The following is a 23,847-nucleotide window of genomic DNA, read 5'->3' as shown; positions in this document are numbered from 1 at the left end:
CAACCGAATATTCGCTTTCGAAACGCTTTCTTCTTGCGAGAAACGTGGAGATACTGAGGATTTGTAGCCGTACACGTGTTGGGTTAGTAATGGTGTTAGCATGCGGTGGTGTTACAGCCGTCCGATACTTTTTCTTATTAAATTAATAATTAATTTTGGAAACTAAAATTTGTTCCCAACGGCGACAGAGGAGAAGAAGTAGGAAACCAAAAGTCTTTTGCGTGTAAGCGAACGTGGTTCCACGTATTTTTCTTGTTCTTTATTCGTTTTACTTTTAACTAACTTACTAGATTTTTTTTTTGCCAAACTAATTTACTAGATTAAAATATATTGTTAAAACTAATTTCCTAGATTAATTTTAAATTACTTTCTTCCAATACTTCATATTTACATACAAAGCATCTGTTTATATTTTCTATAGTCTCTTTGAAAACTTTTTATTATTTAATTTAATAAATCAAGTACTTATATAGCTAACAAACAGTATGCCAATTTTAAGTATTTTAATCACTGTGTATAAACACATATAAAGAAGCCTTATAGTGAGAAAGCAGGGTAATTATTTAAGTTGTTGAGGCAAAAAATCTTTATTTCTTACCGATCTTCTATAGTTATGAGAAATAATCAGGAAAAAATAATTGTGGTTTCTAGATTCCAATGTTTGAGGAACATGCCGTAAAGAATATGCGAACAAGTAGAACAGATGGAGAGACAAGTGGGTTGATTAAGCTAAATAGTCTATTTAGAGATGCTTATTTACAAAAACATGATGATAAATAACTTGTATATATTTGTAAGTCTTTTCAATGCTATAAATAATTATAAATAGCTCGGATAAATTTTAGTAAATAAAGAATATATTTTGTGCGTTCATAATATTTTTTGCGTTTTTAATAGTAAATAATGTGATACCAAATCATAGAAAATAATATGCTATTTGTATAAAACATTTTAAAAAAATTCTGTTATTTATATACAGTACAACACACTAAAATTTAAAATTGTTTTTTGCGATTTAAAACTAGGCTAATTAGTGCATATACCTTTTTGTGCAAAACGAATGATATATGCAACTGACGGACAAAAAAAAGATATGTGCAACTATAAACAAATTGGGCATACGTTTGTGCTTTTGGCATATGATCTGAAGTCCCGGAAGTTTGGGTGCTATTCCCAACCTAGCGAACCTTGAAAGAATAGCAATTTGGTAAAGTTATTAGAGCTTTAGCAAGTCATGCAGTGACACGTGTATAGTACTACCTCCACCAGTTACGAACTTATTGGAGTGAGTCGAGTGACAACTGACAAGCAATGTCCGCAAATTGAAAAATTATTTTGGCAAAGAGAAAAAAATCTAAATGTATTACATTAGCAAATGTCTAACAATTAATTAATCCTACGTTATCAACGTCGACTTCGGCCTGATGGTAACGCTGAGGCCAGCAAATGGCATTTGCTAATTGAATAATTAGATCCATTAGATCTGACTAATAATTATCGATTACAAATCTATTTTAAAGTCTTATGCAATTGGTACTCACCAGACATCAGCTGGATAGAGACTCCGCAAATGTTCATTTTCTTTATAAAGATTTTGATGTTTTTTTAATAGAAAAGTTTGATGTTTAATATTCTCAAAAATAGTTACTAAAATTTGCTTATACCAGTTTTATATAAATATTTTTAAGTAATATTTGAAATTTATGTTTATTAGAGTTTGGTGTTCGGATCTATTTTGTTTTTTTCTGATCTTAATCTCTTATGCTATCAAGCAGCGTCGAAGAGAAGATCTGCTTCAAAATCGAAGTGTTTGGCGTGGATTTCTTTCCCTCGACTCTCTTGAGTTCATGGGTTTTGGTTGTGGATTGTGCAGAGTAGCGGAGGGTGGTCTCCACAGCTCGTTTCGAGGTGTCCCGGGACAAACGGTCCTTCCTGTCTTTGTTAATGTATTTCACTAAAGGTCATTCTACTTGGTGGCACATGCATGGTTCATGTTCTATTGTGTGGTTGTGTCTGGCTCTTGGTCTCCGCACAAGAAGGTTCTTTGGAGTTTCCAAAGCGTTAAGTCATCTATGGCTTTGGCGTTCATTGGTCTATCATCATTTTCGAAGGTGGTGATATTCTTTAAAGTTTTGGCTCTTAGATTTCGTCTGTAACGTCTTCTTTGTTTGTCACTGAAGTTTCGTTGGTTGTCATTATCAAGAACCATCCTTTGGTTCTCAAAGACATGCATATGGCAGCGATATTTGGTTGGTCGGGTGTTCTCCGACTCAGGATGCTCATCGATGTCTCCATATGCTAGGAGTAACCCATCCTTGGGCTCTTGTAGTCTGTTGGTCTATCTTGTTAGAGTACCTCATTTTCTTATTTGCGCAGATTGAGAGCATTTTTGGCAATGAGGCAGCTGCCATCCAAACCTGTTTTTTAGTAGGTGGTAAATTCAAAATTTTATTGATGGTTGAAAATGCAACAGGTAGGAGAAAGCGGATAATTGATCCATCCATTGAAATGGAAGTCAGCTCCAGAGTAATGATAAATGGCTTGGTTGTATGTATTTCGTTCGTGTTGGATTCGAAATTGGAAAGTAACCCGTCCATGTGTCCGGTGGAAATGTACAGATAGTAAGGTCGTGCGGATTTTATTCGATTTTCATTGTATTTTGAAACTTCAATTGGGACGATATATAAAAATAAAAATAAATATAAAAATCTCTCATCAAAAGCTCTTTTATTTTTTAATCAACTAAGTTTAAGGGGCGTATTCAATATAAATTTTTAATTATTAGTACCAACTAGATTTTTGATTCGCGCTACGCGCGAGTTTATTTTAATAATTTGTATCATTTTATACTAATTTTAAGATAATGAAGTACAATTGGTTTATATGCATTTTTATATGAAGTTTTATTCGAAGTATGCTTTATTATTTTTTTATTTAGATTTTTTTTATACAATTATAGTCTTTAAAAAACTAATATTTAGATATCTTTTTTTGTATATGTAACTGCGTAAGTGTATTTATAAACATGTTTATATTGTTTATTAATCTTTTTATTTATTTTTTATTAATCTTATTTTAAAAATATATATTGATCATTTTATTCATATTAAAAAATAATACACTGTTATAATAATTTTTATTATAATTGTTTTATCTATCTATCTATTTGAAAAACATAAGAACTTAATGTATATGCACAATATCTAGCTTTACTTTGTATTAACCAAATTTTTACAATGAAAGAAAACTTATTATATATTTTTGTGAATATCTCTATTTGAAATAATCATCCTGAAGTCGCTTAAATGCATATTTGTTTGTATTATATTTAGAGTTAAATCATAATAAATATTTTTATGAAATTTAAATAGTAATATTATTTTAGATATAACAAAAAGAAAAATAAATATATACAACTTTAAACTAATGTTAAATAATATTTTATTTATTAAAATAAACATATATTACTAAAAAATATTATATACATCTTCTACTTGATCTAGTTACAATATTAATTAATGGCGTGATTATGATGTTTTATTAGTTCACATCATATTTCATAAACTTAGATATTATATTTTCCAACTGACGAATATATAATGAATATTTTTCATATCTTTATTTTCTGTTGTCACTGAGAGCGTGAAACTATACTCTAATGTCAATATTATTTGTAAATGTTATTAGAATTTTAAACTAATATACTTTAATTATTAGCCTCTTTGATTATTTTATGTTGTCGTATGTTTTAATAACATTTTGTTTCAAGTATCTTTCATTGATAGAACTTGGTGAGATCATTTTTAATTTTATATGTTATGTTAATTGCTTTAATAAATTTTCATAAGCATATGTCCTATAAATTCTATCGGTGAATTACACTTAAGACTTATGAAAAGTCACCATATAGTTTGCATAATTTTAATGACCATATTCAAAAAAGCTTATTGATTATAAAATATTTAGAGTTTTTCTTAAAAACATATTTGATTAGTTTAATGAATATTTAATGATTTTCTTATAAACATATATGTCAAAATTTATTAAATTTAAATTTTTGATTACTATATAACTATGTTTATTCATTTATTGATAAAAACAGCTTGAGAACACATAGGTAAAAAATTTAAAAAAACAGAAATAAACAACTTGTTTAACAATATATTTCTTACATATGTAAACTATTGTTACAATCACATATTTCTTACAGAGCTTTGTAACTTATTGTAAACTAAATAATAAATTGGCTCGGTAAAAAAAAGAATCACAATCAACCATTATTTTTCTAAGAAACTCATATAACATATTATAAATTTACAATATTTTATAGCTGAGACCGATATAAATAAAAAACAAATACTAAATTTCAGTTTACATTTATATTTATTGGCTCATATTAAGTACTATGATATTAATTATTTATTTTATTTTGATTTATAAGCTATATGTATGTTTTGACATACTTTAAGACATAATTTTATAATTCTGACGTTAATTAATGAAGAGTTAGCATATATATCAAGTAAGTATTTTTTAATTTTTATATTTTTTTAAGAAAATTTAAGGTTTATAAAAATATTAACTTATGATGCTGACATTAAATATTATTATTGATATTTTAAGTTATTTCTGATTTTTAAAAGATATAGTCCATATCGTATTAAAGGTTACAGACATAATTAGATTTTTTCTTGTCAATCTCTTATTATGTTAGTTTTCAATAATTAGCTATAAATATCAGTCTAACTTTAAAGATATTTTTTTACAAATTTTAATTTATCTTTTTATAGTATTTGTTGATTTTTATTTATTTTTACATACGTGATTATTAATAAATAATTTGTTTTTTTAACTTTATTTCTTTTTGAAATATTTTTATTTTTGTTATTTTCTGTTTAATGTCAAATATATATTTATTTTATATATCAAGTTAATTATTTTTAATAAAATAATATCTTTATTTAATTTATCAAATTATAATGCTGATTGTTTTATATTATTATAATGATATTTTTAAATTATATGTGAACACTATATATATCCTAAATTTTGAAATCATATGTTATAGATTCATATGTAATGAAATAGTGCTTTAGATTTATATTGTCTTTATTATTTGAAATCCTTATATTTTTAAGATTATTTTAGTTACTTAATTTTATGTTGATCTTCTAAAGATTTAATTTTTATAATAAACTAATTATTTTAGTTATTTTTTTGTTAGTTAATTTTATGTTGGTCTTTCAAAGATTTAGTTTATATACCAAATTGATTCTTTTAATAATTTTGCCTTTTTCACAAAATTGAATAGTAGTTTTCTTTTTATTTTGAAATAAACATTTTTTCTGAAAATCTTGAAATTTTTAAAATAATAATTAAAATGGTAATTTGACATATTTTGGTGCTTTAAAATAATATGTGGATATTTTCAATGATTTAATGCATCAAATTAAATATATTACATATTTTTGTTGAATGTTATATAACCTAAATTTGTAAATAGTGTGTTTTAGATTTATATAGATATAATTGTTTGAAAATATTGCATTTTAAAATTAACTATTATATTTGTTTGTTATTTTTATGTTAGTTTTCGAAAATTTATTTTATATAGTATAGATTTGTACATGGTTTTTTTTAATTTTGTAAGTTTAATTTATTTGAGTGCTTATTTATATTTTATTTTGAAATAAAATGTTTTGTAATATTAACACTTTTAGAAATACCAAAAAAAGACAATTGGTATAAGTTTTGGTGCTTTAAAATAATATATGAACATTCTGAATGATTAATAATATCAAATTATATATAGTATATGTTATTTTTGAATATTTTCAATAGTATATCACCTAAATTTTGAAAATCATGAGTTTAAATTTAGATTTATATAGTTATTTAAATCTAAATAATGAGTATGTATTTTAAATTAAATATTATTTTGGTTATTTCTTTTTAATTTTTGAAAAATGTTAAACATTATGTTAAATTAATATAGTATTTATAATTTTGTAAATTTACCTTATTTGATATCAATTTATATTTTAGTTTGAAATAAATGATTGTTTTTTTTTGTAATATTAACATTTTTCAAAATAGTAAACTAAAATAATGATTTGTCATACTACGATTGGTCGTTTAACATTCTAATGGACACTTTCAATGGTTTATAGCCTCAACTTTTATATAGTACATGGTTTTTTTAATTTTGTAAGTTTAATTTATTTGAGTACTTATTTATATTTTATTTTGAAATAAATTTTTTTGTAATATTAACACTTTTAGAAATACCAAAAAAAGACACTTGGTATATGTTTTGGTGCTTTAAAATAATATATGAACATTCTGAATTATTAATAATATCAAATTATATATAGTATATGTTATTTTGAATATTTTCAATAGTATATAACCTAAATTTTGAAAATCATGAGTTTAAATTTAGATTTATATAGTTATTTAAATTTAAATCATGAGTATATATTTTAAATTAAATATTATTTTGGTTATTTCATTTTAATTTTTGAAAAATGTTAAACATTATGTTAAATTAATATAGTATTTATAATTTTGTAAATTTACCTTATTTGATATAGATTTATATTTTAGTTTGAAATAAATGATTGTTTTTTTGTAATATTAACATTTTTCAAAATAGTAAACCAAAATAATGATTTGTGATACTATGATTGGTCGTTTAACATTTTACGTGGATGCTCTCAATGGCTTATAGCATCAACTTTTATATAGTATAGATTTTATTTTGACATCAAAAAAGATTTCTACTTTAATATATTGCAAAGTGTTATTTATATTAAAATATTTAAAATACTGTATAAGAAACAAAAATAAATTTGCCAAACACATAGCTAAACTTTATTTATAAACTAGATATTATATGTTTACTGTTTGTTATTTATGTTAAAATATTCAATAAATATACATGAAATTATTAATAAATATTGTGTATACGTTTTCTTGACGTAATATATATGCATGAGAAAAATGAGTGGTTAAACGTAAACGTAGAGAAGTAAAAAATTTATATATTGTGTCCAACAGAAACCCACAAAAATTGTTACTGCTAAAGTACATGAAAACATATATGCGATATGATGTTTTACTTTTAGGAATTAGAAGTGATTCACCATATATAAAATGAAGTATGTGATTTTTTCATTTGGTTATACAAATAGCATTGTTTCTAAGTTTCCAGCGACAAATATTTTGTCATGAGATGAGATTGCAATACCTTATTAGAGAAGCAAGTGGATGGATAATCAATGATTTGACTGTCATATGCTTGTAGACTCGTGTGTCTTTAGCAGCTTCGGCGAAATGGGCATGATTGCATTAGATGGCGTATGGTGGTTCTTGATAACCGTGCTACTCTTGAAAATATATCACCTTGGAGGTCTTGAGGGAGGGTTTCGAGTTTTGATAGGGGTTGATCTCCGTGCATAATGTGAAAATATTTTTGTAAGAATTGTGATTTTATTTTAGCTAAAGGTTTCGATTTATATAGTCGAGGAATATGCAATTAAATTTAACATTTCAACTCGTCTGTGGTAGTCTTTTTAACTGAGATTATTTCAACTCGGAAGAGCAGGAAATCACAAGAGAGAAGATAAAAGGAGAGTATAAAGACATCTGCTGGTTGAAGGAGAGACACAGAGGCCAAAGACCAGAAACTTGCTGATCAATGGACCTCTAACATATCAGACTCACCGAGTTTCTGGAACAGCTTATGGGTTGCAGGCAGAGGGGCTATTAGACCGACCCTGAACACTGATCCAAACCATGAAAACACCTTCTAAGATGTCTTCTTGTCTTTGTTGTGTCGTCATGTAATGTAAGTTTTTTTTTTTGTTTTGGGCTGATTGTATGATTTAATAACTCCAACATTAATTAGACTTTTGGGTTCCCTAACTTCGCTTTTATGGTACGTGTTGGTTTCTCTTTAATCATGTGTTGTATCTATAGTTCACCATTTGAACTGATAGAAGTGTACAAACGTAGAAAAAAATAATACAAAGAGAACAGGAAACACAATGCTATATAATAGTTAAAGAGAGAAAGATGTGTTATTATTCACTCACAGGCAGCTGAACTAAATAAGAAGAACATAAATCTTTGAAAATGTCTTTGGCCAGAAATAAGAACAAAAAAAAGAAGAAGAATAGATTAACGCTTCTTTTCTGAAAAAAATGATAACTCCAAGCTAAGAAGCATTTCCTGAGAATAATGGATGGGCCTGACTTATTCCATTGCGCCATGTACAGAGTGAAGCCAAGATGGACCCTCTAATCAAGACAGGGTATTTCTCTCAGGAGGAGTAGCAACTATGATCTTCATGCTGCTTGTAGACCAAGACGTGATATCTTAGCTCAAATTGTTAGCGATCTCAGAGAAAATGTGCTTCCACCACTGGTCACGATGTTATACCGTACACATCCTTTCTGATGTCTACATCACACTTCATTAAGGAGTTAAAGTTGTTTCATGGATACCAGTATTCTCCATATGAATCATAGATGGCTGGTAAATAACCTTGGTCCTCAGGACAATGGAACAGCTCAGAACCAATTGTTATCACTTGCCCATCAGGTAGCTCGTAGTTCTTCTCAACAGCTTAGCTAGGTCCCATGAACATGACGCCACACCACAGTACTTTCACTACACTTACGAAGAAAGTCTCCATTTTTTCATATGATCTTACATATTAAAAGCTACTGACATTCATACAACAACCACTTTAGTTAAAAACAAAAAAAAAACATATGTTGAAAAAATTAAGGTGAATCTCTATCTCTAAACCCTAATGCGTACCACTTCCAATGTCATTAGCTCATCAAGGAGAGGACTCAAAACTTATATTCACAAAAAGGGTCATACTTTCACCAACTTAGATATTAAATATGATACACATTGATAACCTCTGCAATGTGGTACACATGAGACAAACAACAATAACTCTGAAATGTCTAATCTAACACCACAAAGAGTCCGAGAGTGAGCAGTAATAACACAGCAGTACACCAGAAGACAGTAAAGTCGAATATAAAATCAAACCAATCAGGTAAACATGAGAAAGGAAAAAAAACATGATTTGAGCAAACAACGAAAGGTCAAGAGAAGCCTAACGCTCTTCACAGTTTGGGCAAAAGAAGCTATGACACAAAACACGAACTGGGGTCTTGATTCAAACTCAAACTAAACATATTTCAATAAGACCAAAAAAAAAAACAAAGTGGGTTTCATCGAATTGGTAAGAAGATGAATCGCTAGGGCACGAAATCACGAACCTTTGTATCGATTGAAAATCAGGACTGTTCTCTCCACAAAAAAGCTTCAGACTTCCCAAACCAATCATCTCCGTTACAGCTCTGAGCTACATGAACCGAACCCAAACCGGAGCTAACCCGACCCTTCGAGCCAGGCTCCTTAATTCTCGGTGGCTGTTTCGGCTCCGTCAGCGCCGGGGGTTTCTCGAGGCGGCGGCTGTGGAGCTGAAGGTAGCAAGAAGAGTCTCCAGCTAGAGCGGAATCAGAGGCGGAGGAATTGAGCCGCTTCAGAGCTAGGGTTTTAGCGTCCCTGGTGCGAACTCCCAGGAAAGTTGGCTCGGTGGGCTCCGTATCGTTGTTGGTAATCTTCGATTTCTTCATGTATTTGCCCATTTTCAGACTGATTTTCGGATCTTTTTATAGATGAATCTCCACCGCCTCAGATCCAGAAATCACATTGAATATAGATCATGTGTGAGAGAGTAATGGAGGGTTTAAGATGATAATTTGGTAACTGGTAACATTTCCTACTCTAAGGAAGAAGATGGAAGAGCAATTTAGAAAACCTAATCGACATGGGTTCTGTAGGGGCGAAGAAAAAAAACACGGGATTTATTCTAATTGAAGTCTGAAGTAAACATGAAACCCATAAAAAATTAACGCCCAATCGAAATAACCCATGACGCGCGAAAAGGAAGAGATAATACACAATCCCATGACGCGCAAGAAGGAAGAGAGAGCGTGAGATACACAGACGCACTACCGAGCTGACACGTATCGGCAAAAGCCCCACCCTGTTTTGTGTCGTGGAGGGCTGTGCTTTGAGCACAATTCAACTTTATATATATAAAATGCATTTCAGAGTTAACTTTTTATCGGCTCATGTTTCATTAGTTGAAAATCCACTACGGGTGATACAAATGACGATGATCAAAGCTCCATCCTGCCATCATTTACAACTTTGATTAATATTTACAAATGATGATGAACCAAAACGATGATAATGCATTTTCAGAGTAATTGATGTTTAAGGAGAAAGAGGAAAGCATAAAATAAAGAAGAAAGATGAAGCATTTTTGGGGTTTACCATAGTGAAGGAGACAAAAGTCGCTACCTTTAACGCTTTCACTTTGTCCAAGTGCTTGCTTCTCTGTTCTCTCTCTCTCTCTCTGCCCGCACCACACACTTTTCTCTCCCTCCAACAGTAGATCTCATCTCCCATTTCAAGCCCTAGAAAAAAATCAAATCAAACTCAATCGAATCTGTAAACCTTGCTCCATTAATGGCGACCTTAACTCTCACTCCTTCTACTCCTGCCTTTACTCTCACTCTTCTCCACAACATCTGAAGCTAAACCATCCTTCACCTTCACCAGCTTCCGTAAAAACTCGACCTTTGACTCCGACGACATTCGGCGAAGCAAAGCTCCTCGACGGCGGATCTTCGGTTTCAATCCAGCTGAATGACTCAGTGAGTCACAATAGTGGGCGAGTTGTCCAGTGGATTCATTGCACACTCATGAATATGGTGTCGATTGATCGATCCGTTTGAGAAGGGGAAAAGGCAAAGAGATGAGTCGTGGAATAGATCGATCGCCTAACTGTTTTAGGATGCTAAGGGAAGAGATGAGATGAGATGAGATAGAGCTAGGGGTACACATCGTGTGGGCTTGGTTACAAATGATGATGGGCTTACGGATTTTAAATTAGAAGACCCAAGATCAACCCAAACTTGGCTGACGTGGATAAAAAAAGGCACTCCATTGGTTGATTAAATGGCCGACGTGGATAGCCTGTATGCTCTTCGTATTCTGCTTTTAGTAGTGTTAGATTGAACAGAGGAAACTTCAAATTCATAAATCTTGATTGATTCTTGATTCGTGTACATATTCCTAATTATCGATAAAAGATAACGTCAGAAAAGCATATTTTCCGAGATAATACGACAAGTTATTTTAATAATTACACCCAAAAAAGATTTTAATAAAATATCTACCAAAAGATATGGGCCAAAGGGCATATCCCTCTGCTCGAGCATCAACATCGTGAACAGTTATCAATTTTGTTTTCTTGTTTTTTCTTTTGGGTCAAAAATAATAAAATATAATTAAATTAGTAACATGACCAGTTAATATAGGTTTGGTCTAAAATCAATTATTGATATGATTTAATCACAAAAACAGATTTTTAATATCTATGTTTTTTTTAAATAAGTAATCATGTTTTTATTAAAATTTATGTCATTTAATTTTTATAAAAATTAAATTTCTTAAAAAAATTAAAACAAAAATATACCCAGAATCTAATGTATAATAAAAATCAAACATTATGATAAGGAAGATTACTGTAAGTCAAAAGATAACATATGAAATAAAAATGCATATCCAAAAGTTTTTACATTGCTTGTTTCATCACCTTAAGATACTGAAATTTCAAAACGGATGGATGGAATATATACACCATTAATTGACTTATATTTTGTCTACAATAAATAAAATAAGACGGGAACATGTTTAAGACAGCAAATGGATTAATATCGATCGTTAAAGTATAATTTTGACCGGGTGATTGTGGTCGAGTGGTAAGGAGACGGGACTGAAACACCAACATGTTTCAGGTTCGATTCACCTGCTGCGCGAAACTAAGTCACAATTATCCTGGTCACCCAACACGAATATGGGCCCATGCTTTAGGGCCCATTTGAATACCCGGAAAGAGGGTCTATCCGTGGGCTGCACCTCCCCTTGGAGATTAGTCTGGGCCTCTCCATGGGCCTGGGATACCCCCAGGTTAATCAAAAAAAAAAAGAAAAAAAAAGTATAATGTACGAAAGTACTAATATTCGTGTCGGATTATTTAATGTTTTTAAAGATGTTTGGCATTAGACTTTAAAAAACTCAAATGGCTAAAAGGAATGGATCAGAGTTTTAAGTTGGTGACAAAAAGATATCTCTGAGAGCATCTCCAAAAGAAACTCTATAACTTCAAATATAGAGTTTTTTACTCTTCAAAAAGAAACTTCAAAGAGTGAAACTCCAAATATAGAGTTTCACTTTTCAAAACTTCAAATTTGAAGTTTCATCTTTTTATTTGCATTTTGGTCCTTCCAATTATAGATCATATTTATAATTCTTAAATATTTTTTGTTTATTGTTTTAATCCTTAAAACTTTTATATCTCATAAATATTTTAAATTTATTTTATAAATTTAAGTTTTACACATGAAATTAAATAAAAATTTTAAAACAAGATTTATAATATTTTAGAACTAAAATTTATAAAACAAAGAGAGTCATTTCTTACTTCGAAATGCACTAGTTGATCATATATGAGAGCATTACGAAAATAATTTTATGGAATAATGTAGTATTTGCTTGCAGTTTAATATTTAATTATGTATTTTTATTTATAATTTTATATTTTAGTGAAAGATTTTTTTAATTAATATTTCTGTAATATTTATATATATATGTACTAGTTATTTATAGAATTTTTTATGAATTTATATTAACTATGATAAATATAAGGACTATAGTGTAAAATATAAATAATTTTGAAGTTAGGTTTGAAGTTTTACTTTTGGAAAAGAATACATTGAAACTTCAAATATAGAGTTTTGGAAACTTCAAAATAGAGTTCCTTTTTGGAGATGCTCCGAATGGTGATAATTGATACTCTACAATAATTCATGTCGATACAACTGAAATCCAATCAGACTGTCTCAACCAAACAAAAACAATGTATCACTAGGAACTTTCTCGACTGTGAATAAGTCTCACGAGGAATAATAATCTGATTAGTTATATAATCTGATTGGTTTAACTGAGACAAACACCTCATCGGCGCCGCGAGATGTTTATATGTCTTTTACAGGAAAAAAAAAGGTCCTAAATAATTTGATGAGAATAGCCATCGGACAGTTGCCAAAAAAAAAAGAAAGAATAGCGATCGGACCTAAATGAACGGGTCCAAGACACTATGAGTGATTTGTTAATTGAGGTCCAAGAAATATGCGACCAACTCTGCCGCGAGTAACGAAAACAATTAAAAGATCCTTACAGACACGACTCGGAACGATTTCAGATTGACAAACAAAACGCGTCTTTTTTCAAAAACTGTCCACATGGCATCAGGAGGAAGAAGCAAAGCTGAGTTGGCAGCCTGTGACGAGAGGGCGTTTTGCTTTACCGGCACAGATTAACAAAAGAGGCAAATGGATTTACGTTTCAAGTTTTTCCTTTTACAAATTTTAAAAATAAAAATATAAAAATGTGGTTACACTTAAAAGTAAGCACACTAGTTTAGCATGTATACATAAACCCGACACAAAGAAACAAACTATCAAAGTTCTAAAACACATAACACTTCATTTATTTCTATTGGCAATAAAATTAGTAAGAGCTACTAAAGGTGCCACCTTCTCCGTACTAAACCCATGGAGATGTTGACGTGCATCTTTAGTCAATCTCTTAACAAATTCTTTAGATTTCTCCAACCCCATCAGCTTGGGATACGTCAGCTTTCCAAGTAGCTGATCTTTTCCGGCGGTCTTTCCCAACTCCTCCGACGACTTGGTCTCGTCCAAAATATCATCCACCACCTGAAACAACAATCCAATGCACCTTGCGAACTTTCTTACACTCTCAATCTCTTCATCAGACCCACCACCAATAATGGCTCCAAGAACCGCAGCAGTTTCCAACAGAACAGCAGTTTTGTGTACATGGATAAACTCCAAATGCTCTAAACCGACGTCGTTCAACTCCAAACCTTCACTACTTATGTCCTTTGCTTGTCCCGCGACCAACCCTCTAGTTCCAATGGACCTAGCCAGCTCCCTGACCGCCCAAACCATTCTCTCCGAGGATATCTCCGCCGTTGTCATGTGCTCAAACGCAAGAGACAAGAGAGCTCCTCCGGAGAGAATGGCGATTCCTTCGCCGAAGGCTTTGTGAGTGGTGGGCTTCCCACGACGCAGGTCGTCATTGTCCATGCAAGGCAAGTCGTCTTTGATTAGTGACATGGTGTGTATCATCTCAACCGCACAAGCCGCTGGCATCGCGGCGTTTTCTTCGCCGCCTACTAGACCGCAGGAAGCGAGGCAGAGAATAGGTCTAACGCGTTTTCCGGCCGCAAGAACCGCGTAACGCATGGCTTCGTGGATCTTGAGTGGCTCCCCGACCGGTATGGCTTCGTCTAGAGCTTTGTTCACTGCTTCGGCCTTGCTCGCCATGTATGGATCAAAATCGAACGTGGAACTAGAAATTGTATAGATATCTTCATCTTCTTCCTCTTCTACTACTTCCACAATGGGAGAATCAAGAAACTCGGCTACTTCTTTTCTTGATAAAATGGCGGCCTTGGCTTGAGTTTCAAGAGAAGGCTGGAGCATGCGGCTTAGCCTCGGCTTGAGATACTGAAATAAGAAGTTTAGAGAGAGAGCGAGGAGTGAGAGATAGAGAAACAGAATTTGAGCTTCCATTTTTCATCAAGACAAACTTCTTCTAGCTCGGGCTATTTGTCGTTTGTCGAATATATAGAGATATTATATATGTTAACCGATGGTTTTTTAGAAAGAAAGCAAGATGCAAAATAAACATGTAACCTCTACATGATCTCTTCACGTTATGCTATCCTAATTACGTAAAAGAAAGCAAGATCCAAAAAACATGGACCTCGTGAGAGCCACTTTCTTTCCTCTTCATATTATCTTCACGTTTGCATTTTTTTTTTCATTTTCATAAAGCGCTAATCATCATTTACACGCAACTATACTGGAACTACAATTTTCTTAATATAAATTTCTGATGATGAAAAATATTTTTAGATGTATTATTTGGATCTAATATACACTTTCATATGTGTTTCATAAAGCGCTAATCTTCATTTAGACACAATTATACTTTCATTTTTCATAAAGCGCAAACAACAACAAACTAAACTAATCCTGTATATTTTTTTGTATTCATATGTTATAAGTTTTAAGAATTAAAATGTTACAATTTATACATGTTTATACTTGTGTATCGATTACATATGTGCAGTTTTTGTGGCAGGCTTTTTGGACCCATTAATTAAGGGGCTCGAGTAACAATCATTCACACAAACAATAACCAAAAACATCAGCCCAATCTGTTCGTCTCCCTTATCTTTATTTCTCCATAACCAAATCTATATCCTTCATCAACAATTATATATCTGTTAGAGGCGGATTTGACTCCGCTCCATACCCGATCCGAGAACCCGATCCAGTGTCCTTCAAACCCGCATGAAGACAAATGTGCCCTCGGAGGTCTGATGCCCATACTATGCTCAAAAGGCGGTCCATGCTGAGCTGACACTTTCAAACTGCAATGTAACTGAAGTCAAATCATTGAAGCCGGTTTTAAAGGTATCTGATCCTCGTTGGAGACTATATCGCCGTTACTATCTCTTGAAGGCCTATAAAAGCAAGACCAATGGCAAGAAGAAGAGGGATCCAAATTCTTCTACAGCAATACATTTTTTTCCGATTAAAAGCAATACTATACTTTCATACGTCTTTGTTATTAGATACCTTTTGTATTCATACTAATTTTCTACTTGTACTGTACTTCCATACGTCTTTGTTCTTAGATACCTTCTCTATTTATACTAGTTTTGTACTTATATTATCAATAAAATACATTTCTTCATACGGAAATATCAATACACAATTTTTGATAAATTTTTCTTATACACGTAATTGAAACACTTAACCTAATTATTTTGTGGATAATTTGAGATCCATCAATATCCCTACTATCATCAATTTTGAGTAAGTCTCAATGTGTTTTTATGCAAGTTCATTAAATTAAAAAAATGCAGTTATGTATATTTAAAACATTTTTACAACATGTATGCTTCTTTCTCTAATGTTTTGTATCAAAAAAACTGAGAGAAAATCATAACAAGCCTACACCCGAGAGGTAAACGAAGCTATCATGGTTCCTTCCATATCTTCTCTAACATTAGCGGGTCGGGGCGTCACAGAGACTACCATAATTCTTTTCAATATTACAGCCAAGATCGGTGCTGAGTTTTTGTCACAAGTGTGGCTTCTCTGCTCCTCAACAAGAAGATCAAGAGAACATGGTATGCTTAAATAAAAATGAAGGGAAAACATATAATAAATCAATATCATGGTTTAGCCAGAAGGCAGAACACACTAGCTAATAAGTAGAAAGCTGTACAAGCAATAGGTCTCAAAACACGAAGATAGGAATCATCAAACATAAAAAAGCAAACTCCAATAATGTGTAAAGAACAATGAACGAATCTCTGTCCTAAAAGACCCTCAAGGCTTATATCCATAAGTACGGCCGTAGCTGTCATCTCTCTTGTTGTTCCTCAAAGCACAGCAACCAACCGAGTAGACAATGATGAGGAAGACGAGGAAGATGATGTTAACGACTGCAACTTTCTTCCACGCGCTCTTGACATTGTCGAGGAGACCCGCTTTGCAAGATTGGCAATCGAAGCAGAGCTTGTTTGGTGCGTTGTCCCAGGTTTGGCAGTCTGGATCAGGGTGTGTCCCGGCCGTCTTGGTCCAGTTTGTGGCGCTTACGTAAGCGAATTGGCATTTCTCTGCGGGTTTGCAGCAACCAGACTGTAACACAAAACAAAAAAGATTAGTTAATTAGTTGTAGTAAGACATCAACCATAACACAGAGAATAAGCTTCAGATACTATTTAGACTATCTAGTCTCATAAGAGTGGAAAATAGAGACTTAAAAAGAGCAAAAGCATACAAAACTGCTAAGAACAGAACATAAAAGCTCATATAAATATATAATCATTTCTCAATTTTTTTTTTTTAAAAAAAGGCTGAAACTTTATAAATCAAAAAGAAAAACCTTTTGTGTTATAAAGAGTTTGGATCTTTAAAAGCCATGTTACAGAATCAAAACATTTGAGATCACAAAAAGAGATTTTAAGGGTCAAAAAGTCAGACAAACAAAAAAACAAAGTTCTGACTAAAATCCTTAAAACCAGACAAGCTTTCAGACAAGGAATCAGATCCAAGGTTCGAACCAAATATAAGACAAAAAGATTAAAAGCTTTTACCTGAAGAGCAGTAAGGTGTTCTTGGTAGAACTTATTGACAGGCTCATTAATAAGCTTAGCTTCAAGTTTAGAACAGACTTTGCTCTCAACGAGACAACTCCTAATCCTCCTCCAGTTCTTGTCACTGTTCACACGTTTCTGCAACCAGTTAGAGTAATCTCCAAGCCTATACTCTTTATACCCTCTCTCTGAAACTTTCTCCCCTGCGCCTTTGTTAGTGACAACGAAGGCGAAAATCGTGAAACAGAAGACGAGGAGGATCAAGAGGAACATGACGAGGAGGTACGTCCAGAGAAGCCACGTGACTCTGCAACACGAACCGATCAAACCAGCGATCGCTACGACCATGAGGAAGACTCCGAGAGCGATCACGGGCTTGTCGAGAAAACGCTCACACTCCGTTGAGCCTTTTTGGCTTAGCCATATACCTCCAGCTAAGATGGGGATCGAGAGGAGGAAGACGATGAAGTTGAGTACACCGACGAGGTTGTTGCTACAACGAACCATGGTTTTCAATACGTATTCAAAAGAAGTGGAATTTGAGATGGGTTTTAAGGGGGAAGAGAGTTATATAGAGAGGATTGAAACGCGTGAGAGGAAGGAGAAGCTGCAGAGAAGTTTCTTTATTGCTTAATGATGAATGGGTTTTGGTGATATCTCTTCTCCTTCTCCTCTTATGAAAGTTGTTGAGAGACTTAAAAGACTTTGTGCTTTCTTTGACTAATTAAACTTCCACGCGTTTAATTGTGAGTGGTGGGTATTTTAGTCTAGCCTAATCTGATAAGGACTTGCAAATGTGATTAGGACTTTTGAATGTGAATATGACTAGTTATAATATTTTATTTACACTATGTCAAATAATTGAGATGTTTTTCCTCGTTGTTTTTACTTGCGTGAGAGAGATGGAAAAGGTTTCCAAAGTCTTATTTGCTTTTGTTTACTTGTTTATTTCGTCAACGGTTTTACTCGTGTTATATAGTTTAAGGAAATGACTAAATTGGAATTTGTTTTTGTGCTGCTTGAGCAATGCTACCAAACTAGCGTTGGCGTTTGGGTATTCATTTGAAATCGATTAGAGTATTTCAAGTTTTTAGATATTTGGGTTTACGGACAAATGACTTGTTATTATATTTTATATATTTGTATAATTATTAAGTACCCAAATTTATTTATAGACCTGAAAATTTAAAAATACAATATATAAATTAGAACATAGGCAAAAAAAATAATTATTTTCTAAATACTAATTTCAAATATCCATTTCAAATTTTTTGAATATCTATTCGAATAATAATACTCCATAGGACCATATCCGTTCTTTTTGCAAATTGTTATCTCTATTCTCTACTATGTCAAATAGTTGAGATTTCTTCTTATTTTTACTTGCGTGAGCGAGATGGGAACATTTCCAAACTCTTATTATGGTTTTGTTTACTCGTGTACTTGGAATTGTTTTGTTTTCTTGTTGCTAAAAGTGCACTTGGAATTGGTCGACGGTTTTAGTCGTGTTATGTATAATTAAGGGAAAATAAAATCAGTAAATTGCAATTTGTTTTTATACTTTGGAGTCTGCGTAACTGCGGTGCTACCTGACCTACTTATGAAATTAGAAAATTGGAAGTAATTCAAATTGCATAAACCCTTTTATTTTAATCCAGATTACATGAACTTATTTTAAAACATGTTGATATAGATCAGTGGATTTTTAAAAAGTCATTTTTCTTTCCTCTTGGTGAATGATGACGTCTCACAAGTAGATTAGTCGTACTTTAGAGGCTGAGTTTTTCCAGTGTTATTTTTGGAAGTTCTTTTCTGTTTCCCCTCTCTCTCTGTGAATGGTGACGTCTCACAACGGTCTTGTACATTAGCAGTTAAAGCGTGTCTAGTTCCTTTATTTTACATTGACGGCTGAGGCCTGTTGAGTTTTTTTTTTTTAAATCCTTAGTTTTTCATTAAATGCTAAAATTGGGTTCAAGGCCCATAAAGCCTGTTTTGCACAATAGTCAGCTCTCACATTTAGAGCTCTAGAAATAAACGTAAAGGAGATTGTCTTAAAGGAGGAGGATAGGAGGCAGATATCATTAAGGGTCCGACTGGTGACCATTCTGGAAACAAGAAGAAAGAATACGAAAGGAATGTAGAAGAATATAATTGCAGGAATGAAAAGGAATGGTGGTTCCATCCCATATTTAACTAGGAATTAATTTGTTCTTTATTTCTCTACAAAAAAAATGAATGGTAGGGAATGAGAAGAAAAAAATATTCCTTATGAATGGTGATTTTTTTAGAGAATTGGGCCAAAAAAAACACGAACTTTTCACGAATTGCCAAAGAAAACCTGTACTCGAGCCTGGTCAAAAAAATCATTTACTTTTATTGACTTTTTTAGTTTATTAATAAACTTAAGATTGACTTGCCAATTTAGCACGCCGTGAACTCACAGTTAACACAGTGTTAACTAGACGTTAAATGTTGGCGTTAAGTGAAACGACGTCGTTTCATCTCATTTGAAAACGACGTCGTTTTACATGATTTGAATTTAAAAATATGTAGACCCCTGATTTGAACCCAGGTTGATTGGTCAAATGGCAAGGTATTTTACCACTGGGCTACTCGCACTTTCAATGTACTTACTAACATGTTTACTTTTATTTGGTACATATTAAATATAAAATATTCTCTAAAAACTTAAAAAAATCTTTAAAATTCCAAAAAATTGAAAAATAAGAATTTTTTTATAAAATTAATTTTAAAATTAAAATTGAAAATAAATTTTATTTTTCTTTTAAAAAAATAAAAACTTTTCCAAAATTTTCTAAAAAATTAAAACGATCTTTAAATTCCAAAAAATTGAAAAGAATAAAGAAATTTTTTATAAAATTAATTTTGAAATTAAAATTGAAAATAAAATTTTATTTTTCTTGAAAGAAAAATAAAATTTTATTTTTCTTAAAAGAAAATAAAAAATCTTCCAAAATTTTCATAAAATTAATTTTGAATTAAAAAAATTGAAACTTTTGGAAGATTTTTTATTTTTTGAAAAGAAAAAATGAAATTTTATTTTCTATTTTAATTTCAAAATTAATTTTATAAAATATTCCTTTATTTTTTCAATTTTTGGAATTTTAAAGATCTTTTTAAGTTTTTAGAAAATTTTGGAAGAGTTTTTATTTTTTTTTAAAGAAAAATAAAATTTGATTTTTAATTTTAATTTCTAAATTAATTTTATAAAAATCTTCTTTTTTTTAATTTTTTTGGAATTTTAAAAATCTTATTAAGTTTTTAGAAAATTTTTTATATTTAATATGTACCAAATAAAAGTAAACATGTTACTAAGTACATTGAAAGTGTTAGTAGCCCAGTGGTAAAATACCTTGCCATTTGACCAACCAACCTGGGTTCAAATCCAGGGGTCTACATATTTTTAATTTCAAATGAGATGAAACGACGTCAAATATTTCTGTTAAATTTGTTGACGGCGTGCTAAATTGGCAAGTCAGCGAAAACATTGTCATTCCTTGGTCACCATTCATACACTAAGGGTATGACTGGTTTTCCCGCTACCACCCGCAAACGCAGCTTTTGCGGTTGGTAGCGGTTGTCGGCGTTTTGCAACAATCGCTCAAACCGCTCCAAACCACTCCAAACCGCTCTGAACCTCATAAATTCAAAAGCTGGCAAGTCAGCTTTGTTGACGGCTGACGTCAAATATTTCTGTTAAATTTGTTGACGGCGTGCTAAATTGGCAAGTCAGCGAAAACATTGTCATTCCTTGGTCACCATTCATACACTAAGGGTATGACTGGTTTTCCCGCTACCACCCGCAAACGCAGCTTTTGCGGTTGGTAGCGGTTGTCGGCGTTTTGCAACAATCGCTCAAACCGCTCCAAACCACTCCAAACCGCTCTGAACCTCATAAATTCAAAAGCTGGTTCCAGCTAGCGTTTGCGGTTGCGGACGGTTGCGGGAGGATAAAAAAAATTCTTTTTTTTTAAAAAAACAATATAAATATAAATACAAAAATAAAAATATTCAATAAAAAATAAATTGGAATTATAAAAATGCTAAAATATATCTATTATATTTTAATTAATATTATAAAACTTTAAAATAAAAATATTTTCTATATTTTTAAAAAATTTAAACTATAACTTTCTAAATATAACTTTTATATTTATAATAATATTATTATTTTTGATATTTTTATAATTGTATAAAATGTAAATATTATTAATTTATTATTTAACCGCTGCTGCATTTGGTAGTTAACCAGTCATAAGTATCCCGCAAACGCACCAATTTCTAACCGCAGAACCAGTCGTACAAATCTCTTAAAACCGCTAAAAACCGCAACCACCCGCATCCGCAAACTCCTGCAACCGCAACCGCAATCGCTGCGGTTGAACCAGTGAGGCCCTAAGTGCTCTCACATTTAGGCCTGTTGAGTTTATTTTTCCCTATTTGGCGGCTGGTTGATGTTAGGTCGCTATCTAGCTCGTGCTGTGGAATTTTTTCATCAGTAGTTAGTTTAAATTTGGGTTGTAGTTAATTTTCCCCTGGATTTTAGTTTCTTAAGCAGGTTCTCTCGGGATTGTTGATTAAATTTCATTTCGGTATTGTAAAACTTATTTTATAAAAATAACACATTTTGTTAAAAACAAACATCTACAAATCTTATTTATTTAAAGGAAATTTACCGAAACGGAACAAAAAAAACAACATGATTAAATTTAAAAGTTTAAAAACAAAGAAAAAGATGTTTTAAAAAAGGTTAAAATTTGAAACTTTAATTTTTATTTTATAAAAAAATTTAATAAAACTAAAAAGATTACAAACATCTTACACTTTTTATAAAAATAAATCTTTGTAAAATGTTTTATAAAGTTTATTTAACGTTTTTGATTTAAAACGTTTTATAGAGTTTTTTATAAAGTTTTATTAAAAACGTCTTACAAAACTTTATTTTTATTTTTTACAAACGTTTTACAAATGTTAAATAATGTAGGTGAAAAAACATTCAGCCTATTACTGTGATTTTACCCAATCAAGTGGAAAATGTTTTCAGCTTATTTACTTTAAAAAGGTGAAATTGTGCTTAAACTAGAATAAATATTCCTTCAACTTTTACGAGATGAAAAGATTTACTCCAACTATATTACCTTTCAACCTTTTACTCCATTACTTAACCAATCACACTCTTAGAAGTTTAATTAAAAATGGAATATTCGTTCTAAAAAAATTAGATGAACTTGTTTAATCTGGAATTCATTTTGTACTAACCTATTTTTCGTAGATGATGAATTAGTAGAACATAATTTAAAATTTAATTTATCAAGTTTTTCAACCAAAAAATATCAGTTTGTGTATATGAGTGTTTTATCAATTGTTTGTATTTTGTATAATTTTTTTTGATTCATAATACTATTTATTTCATCAAGTTTTAGAAATATAAATGGTAAAAGAGTGAAAAAATGGAAAAAAAAAATTTTATACCAAAATAATAATTATGCTGTTTTTTTGTTCAGTTTTGGTAATTTTTCCTTTATTTAATTGGACGGGTCTTTTGTAATGGTGGAAACACTTTTTTTCTTTTCGAAAAACCAAAAATATTTGTTGGTAACTATATGAAAAAAGATTTGAGATTTAATATAAAAGTATAGTGTTTGACATGCTTTCACAAGGTGCAATGTTCTTATTCAGATATGTTTTATCTTGATTTTGTTTCACCGATTTTTTTGAGTCAGGTTTATATTATTTTACTATAACTATAGTTTTCATAAATAATAACAACTAAAATACAAGCTTAATTAATTAAAAAAACTAGAAACTTTTTCAATATAATACAAAATCTTCGCTATAGTTTCATTTGAGTACCATTGTGTATCTAAATAGGTAAAAAATCCATGAAATTCATCCTTGTACAATGGTAGATTTTTTTTTTTTTTTATAAATTGGCTTCCATATTATAAAAAAAAACATACGAGCCCAAAAGCTTAAGTTTGTTGTGGACTGAACCTAGTGTTAATCTTAAATAAAACACATATCAGTGGAACTAAAAGCCGAGTCAATTAGACAAACCCAAAAGGTGAAATGAAGCGGTTGCAGAGTAAAGGAAGAGACGAGATCCTCGACATTGTTTCCTCCGCTGAAAGTTATGATTGGAGAAACCAGAGTTGCATCGTTGTTGACGAAGCCCGAGAGTTTGCATGTCGAAAGCTTTGAAGACGATTTCAGATTGGCTTATCGATGGAGGAGATGATAGTTTTAGGTGATTCGAAGACTTGTTGGTGAAGTCTAGTATTACACTCGGTCCAAATCCAGTATATGGTGGTTTGAATCGCTAGCAGAATAAGACGCATAAAGTCTCTATTCCTGCGAAGCGAACGATATCTTCATGACCCACTTAAATTAATGGGCCTTTATATTATAAGGCCCAAACTAAGTGACAAAGCAGAACGATTGAAACACACAACAAACACGCT

General features: G+C 31.4%; 2 protein-coding genes and 1 pseudogene across 2 annotated transcripts; all 3 read right to left on the bottom strand.

Moving 5' to 3' along the window:
- Positions 1 to 8,035: 8,035 nt before the first annotated feature.
- On the bottom strand, positions 8,036 to 11,124 carry LOC125578535 (annotated as a pseudogene).
- A 2,353-nt stretch (positions 11,125 to 13,477) lies between these two features.
- LOC106368637 (heterodimeric geranylgeranyl pyrophosphate synthase large subunit 2-like) lies at positions 13,478 to 14,825 on the bottom strand. The gene has a single exon (XM_013808643.3). It carries the CDS (start codon positions 14,760 to 14,762, stop codon positions 13,647 to 13,649), a length of 1,116 nt encoding a protein of 371 aa, XP_013664097.2. The 5' UTR covers positions 14,763 to 14,825; the 3' UTR covers positions 13,478 to 13,646.
- A 1,585-nt stretch (positions 14,826 to 16,410) lies between these two features.
- LOC106368638 (tetraspanin-8) lies at positions 16,411 to 18,078 on the bottom strand. Its single transcript, XM_013808644.3, has 2 exons — positions 17,366 to 18,078; positions 16,411 to 16,907 (listed from the first exon to the last, which is right to left on the bottom strand). The coding sequence occupies exons 1-2, from the start codon at positions 17,870 to 17,872 to the stop codon at positions 16,596 to 16,598; spliced, it is 819 nt and encodes a 272-aa protein (XP_013664098.2). The 5' UTR covers positions 17,873 to 18,078; the 3' UTR covers positions 16,411 to 16,595.
- Between the last annotated feature and the right edge of the window lie 5,769 nt (positions 18,079 to 23,847).

This window comes from Brassica napus, chromosome A9, assembly GCF_020379485.1.
Source record: "Brassica napus cultivar Da-Ae chromosome A9, Da-Ae, whole genome shotgun sequence".
Taxonomy (NCBI): domain Eukaryota; kingdom Viridiplantae; phylum Streptophyta; class Magnoliopsida; order Brassicales; family Brassicaceae; genus Brassica; species Brassica napus.
Note: the sequence above shows the minus strand (reverse complement) of the source record. Positions and strands in the feature narration are given on the sequence as shown.

What these genes read in the sequence shown, in the direction of transcription:
- LOC106368637 (XM_013808643.3), bottom strand. Translation starts at nt 14,762, where the DNA reads ATGGAAGCTCAAATTCTGTTTCTCTATCTCTCACTCCTCGCTCTCTCT.
- LOC106368638 (XM_013808644.3), bottom strand. Translation starts at nt 17,872, where the DNA reads ATGGTTCGTTGTAGCAACAACCTCGTCGGTGTACTCAACTTCATCGTC. An exon ending in AACACCTTACTGCTCTTCAG is followed by an intron (nt 16,908 to 17,365) that starts GTAAAAGCTTTT and finishes TTTGTGTTACAG; the next exon opens with TCTGGTTGCTGCAAACCCGC.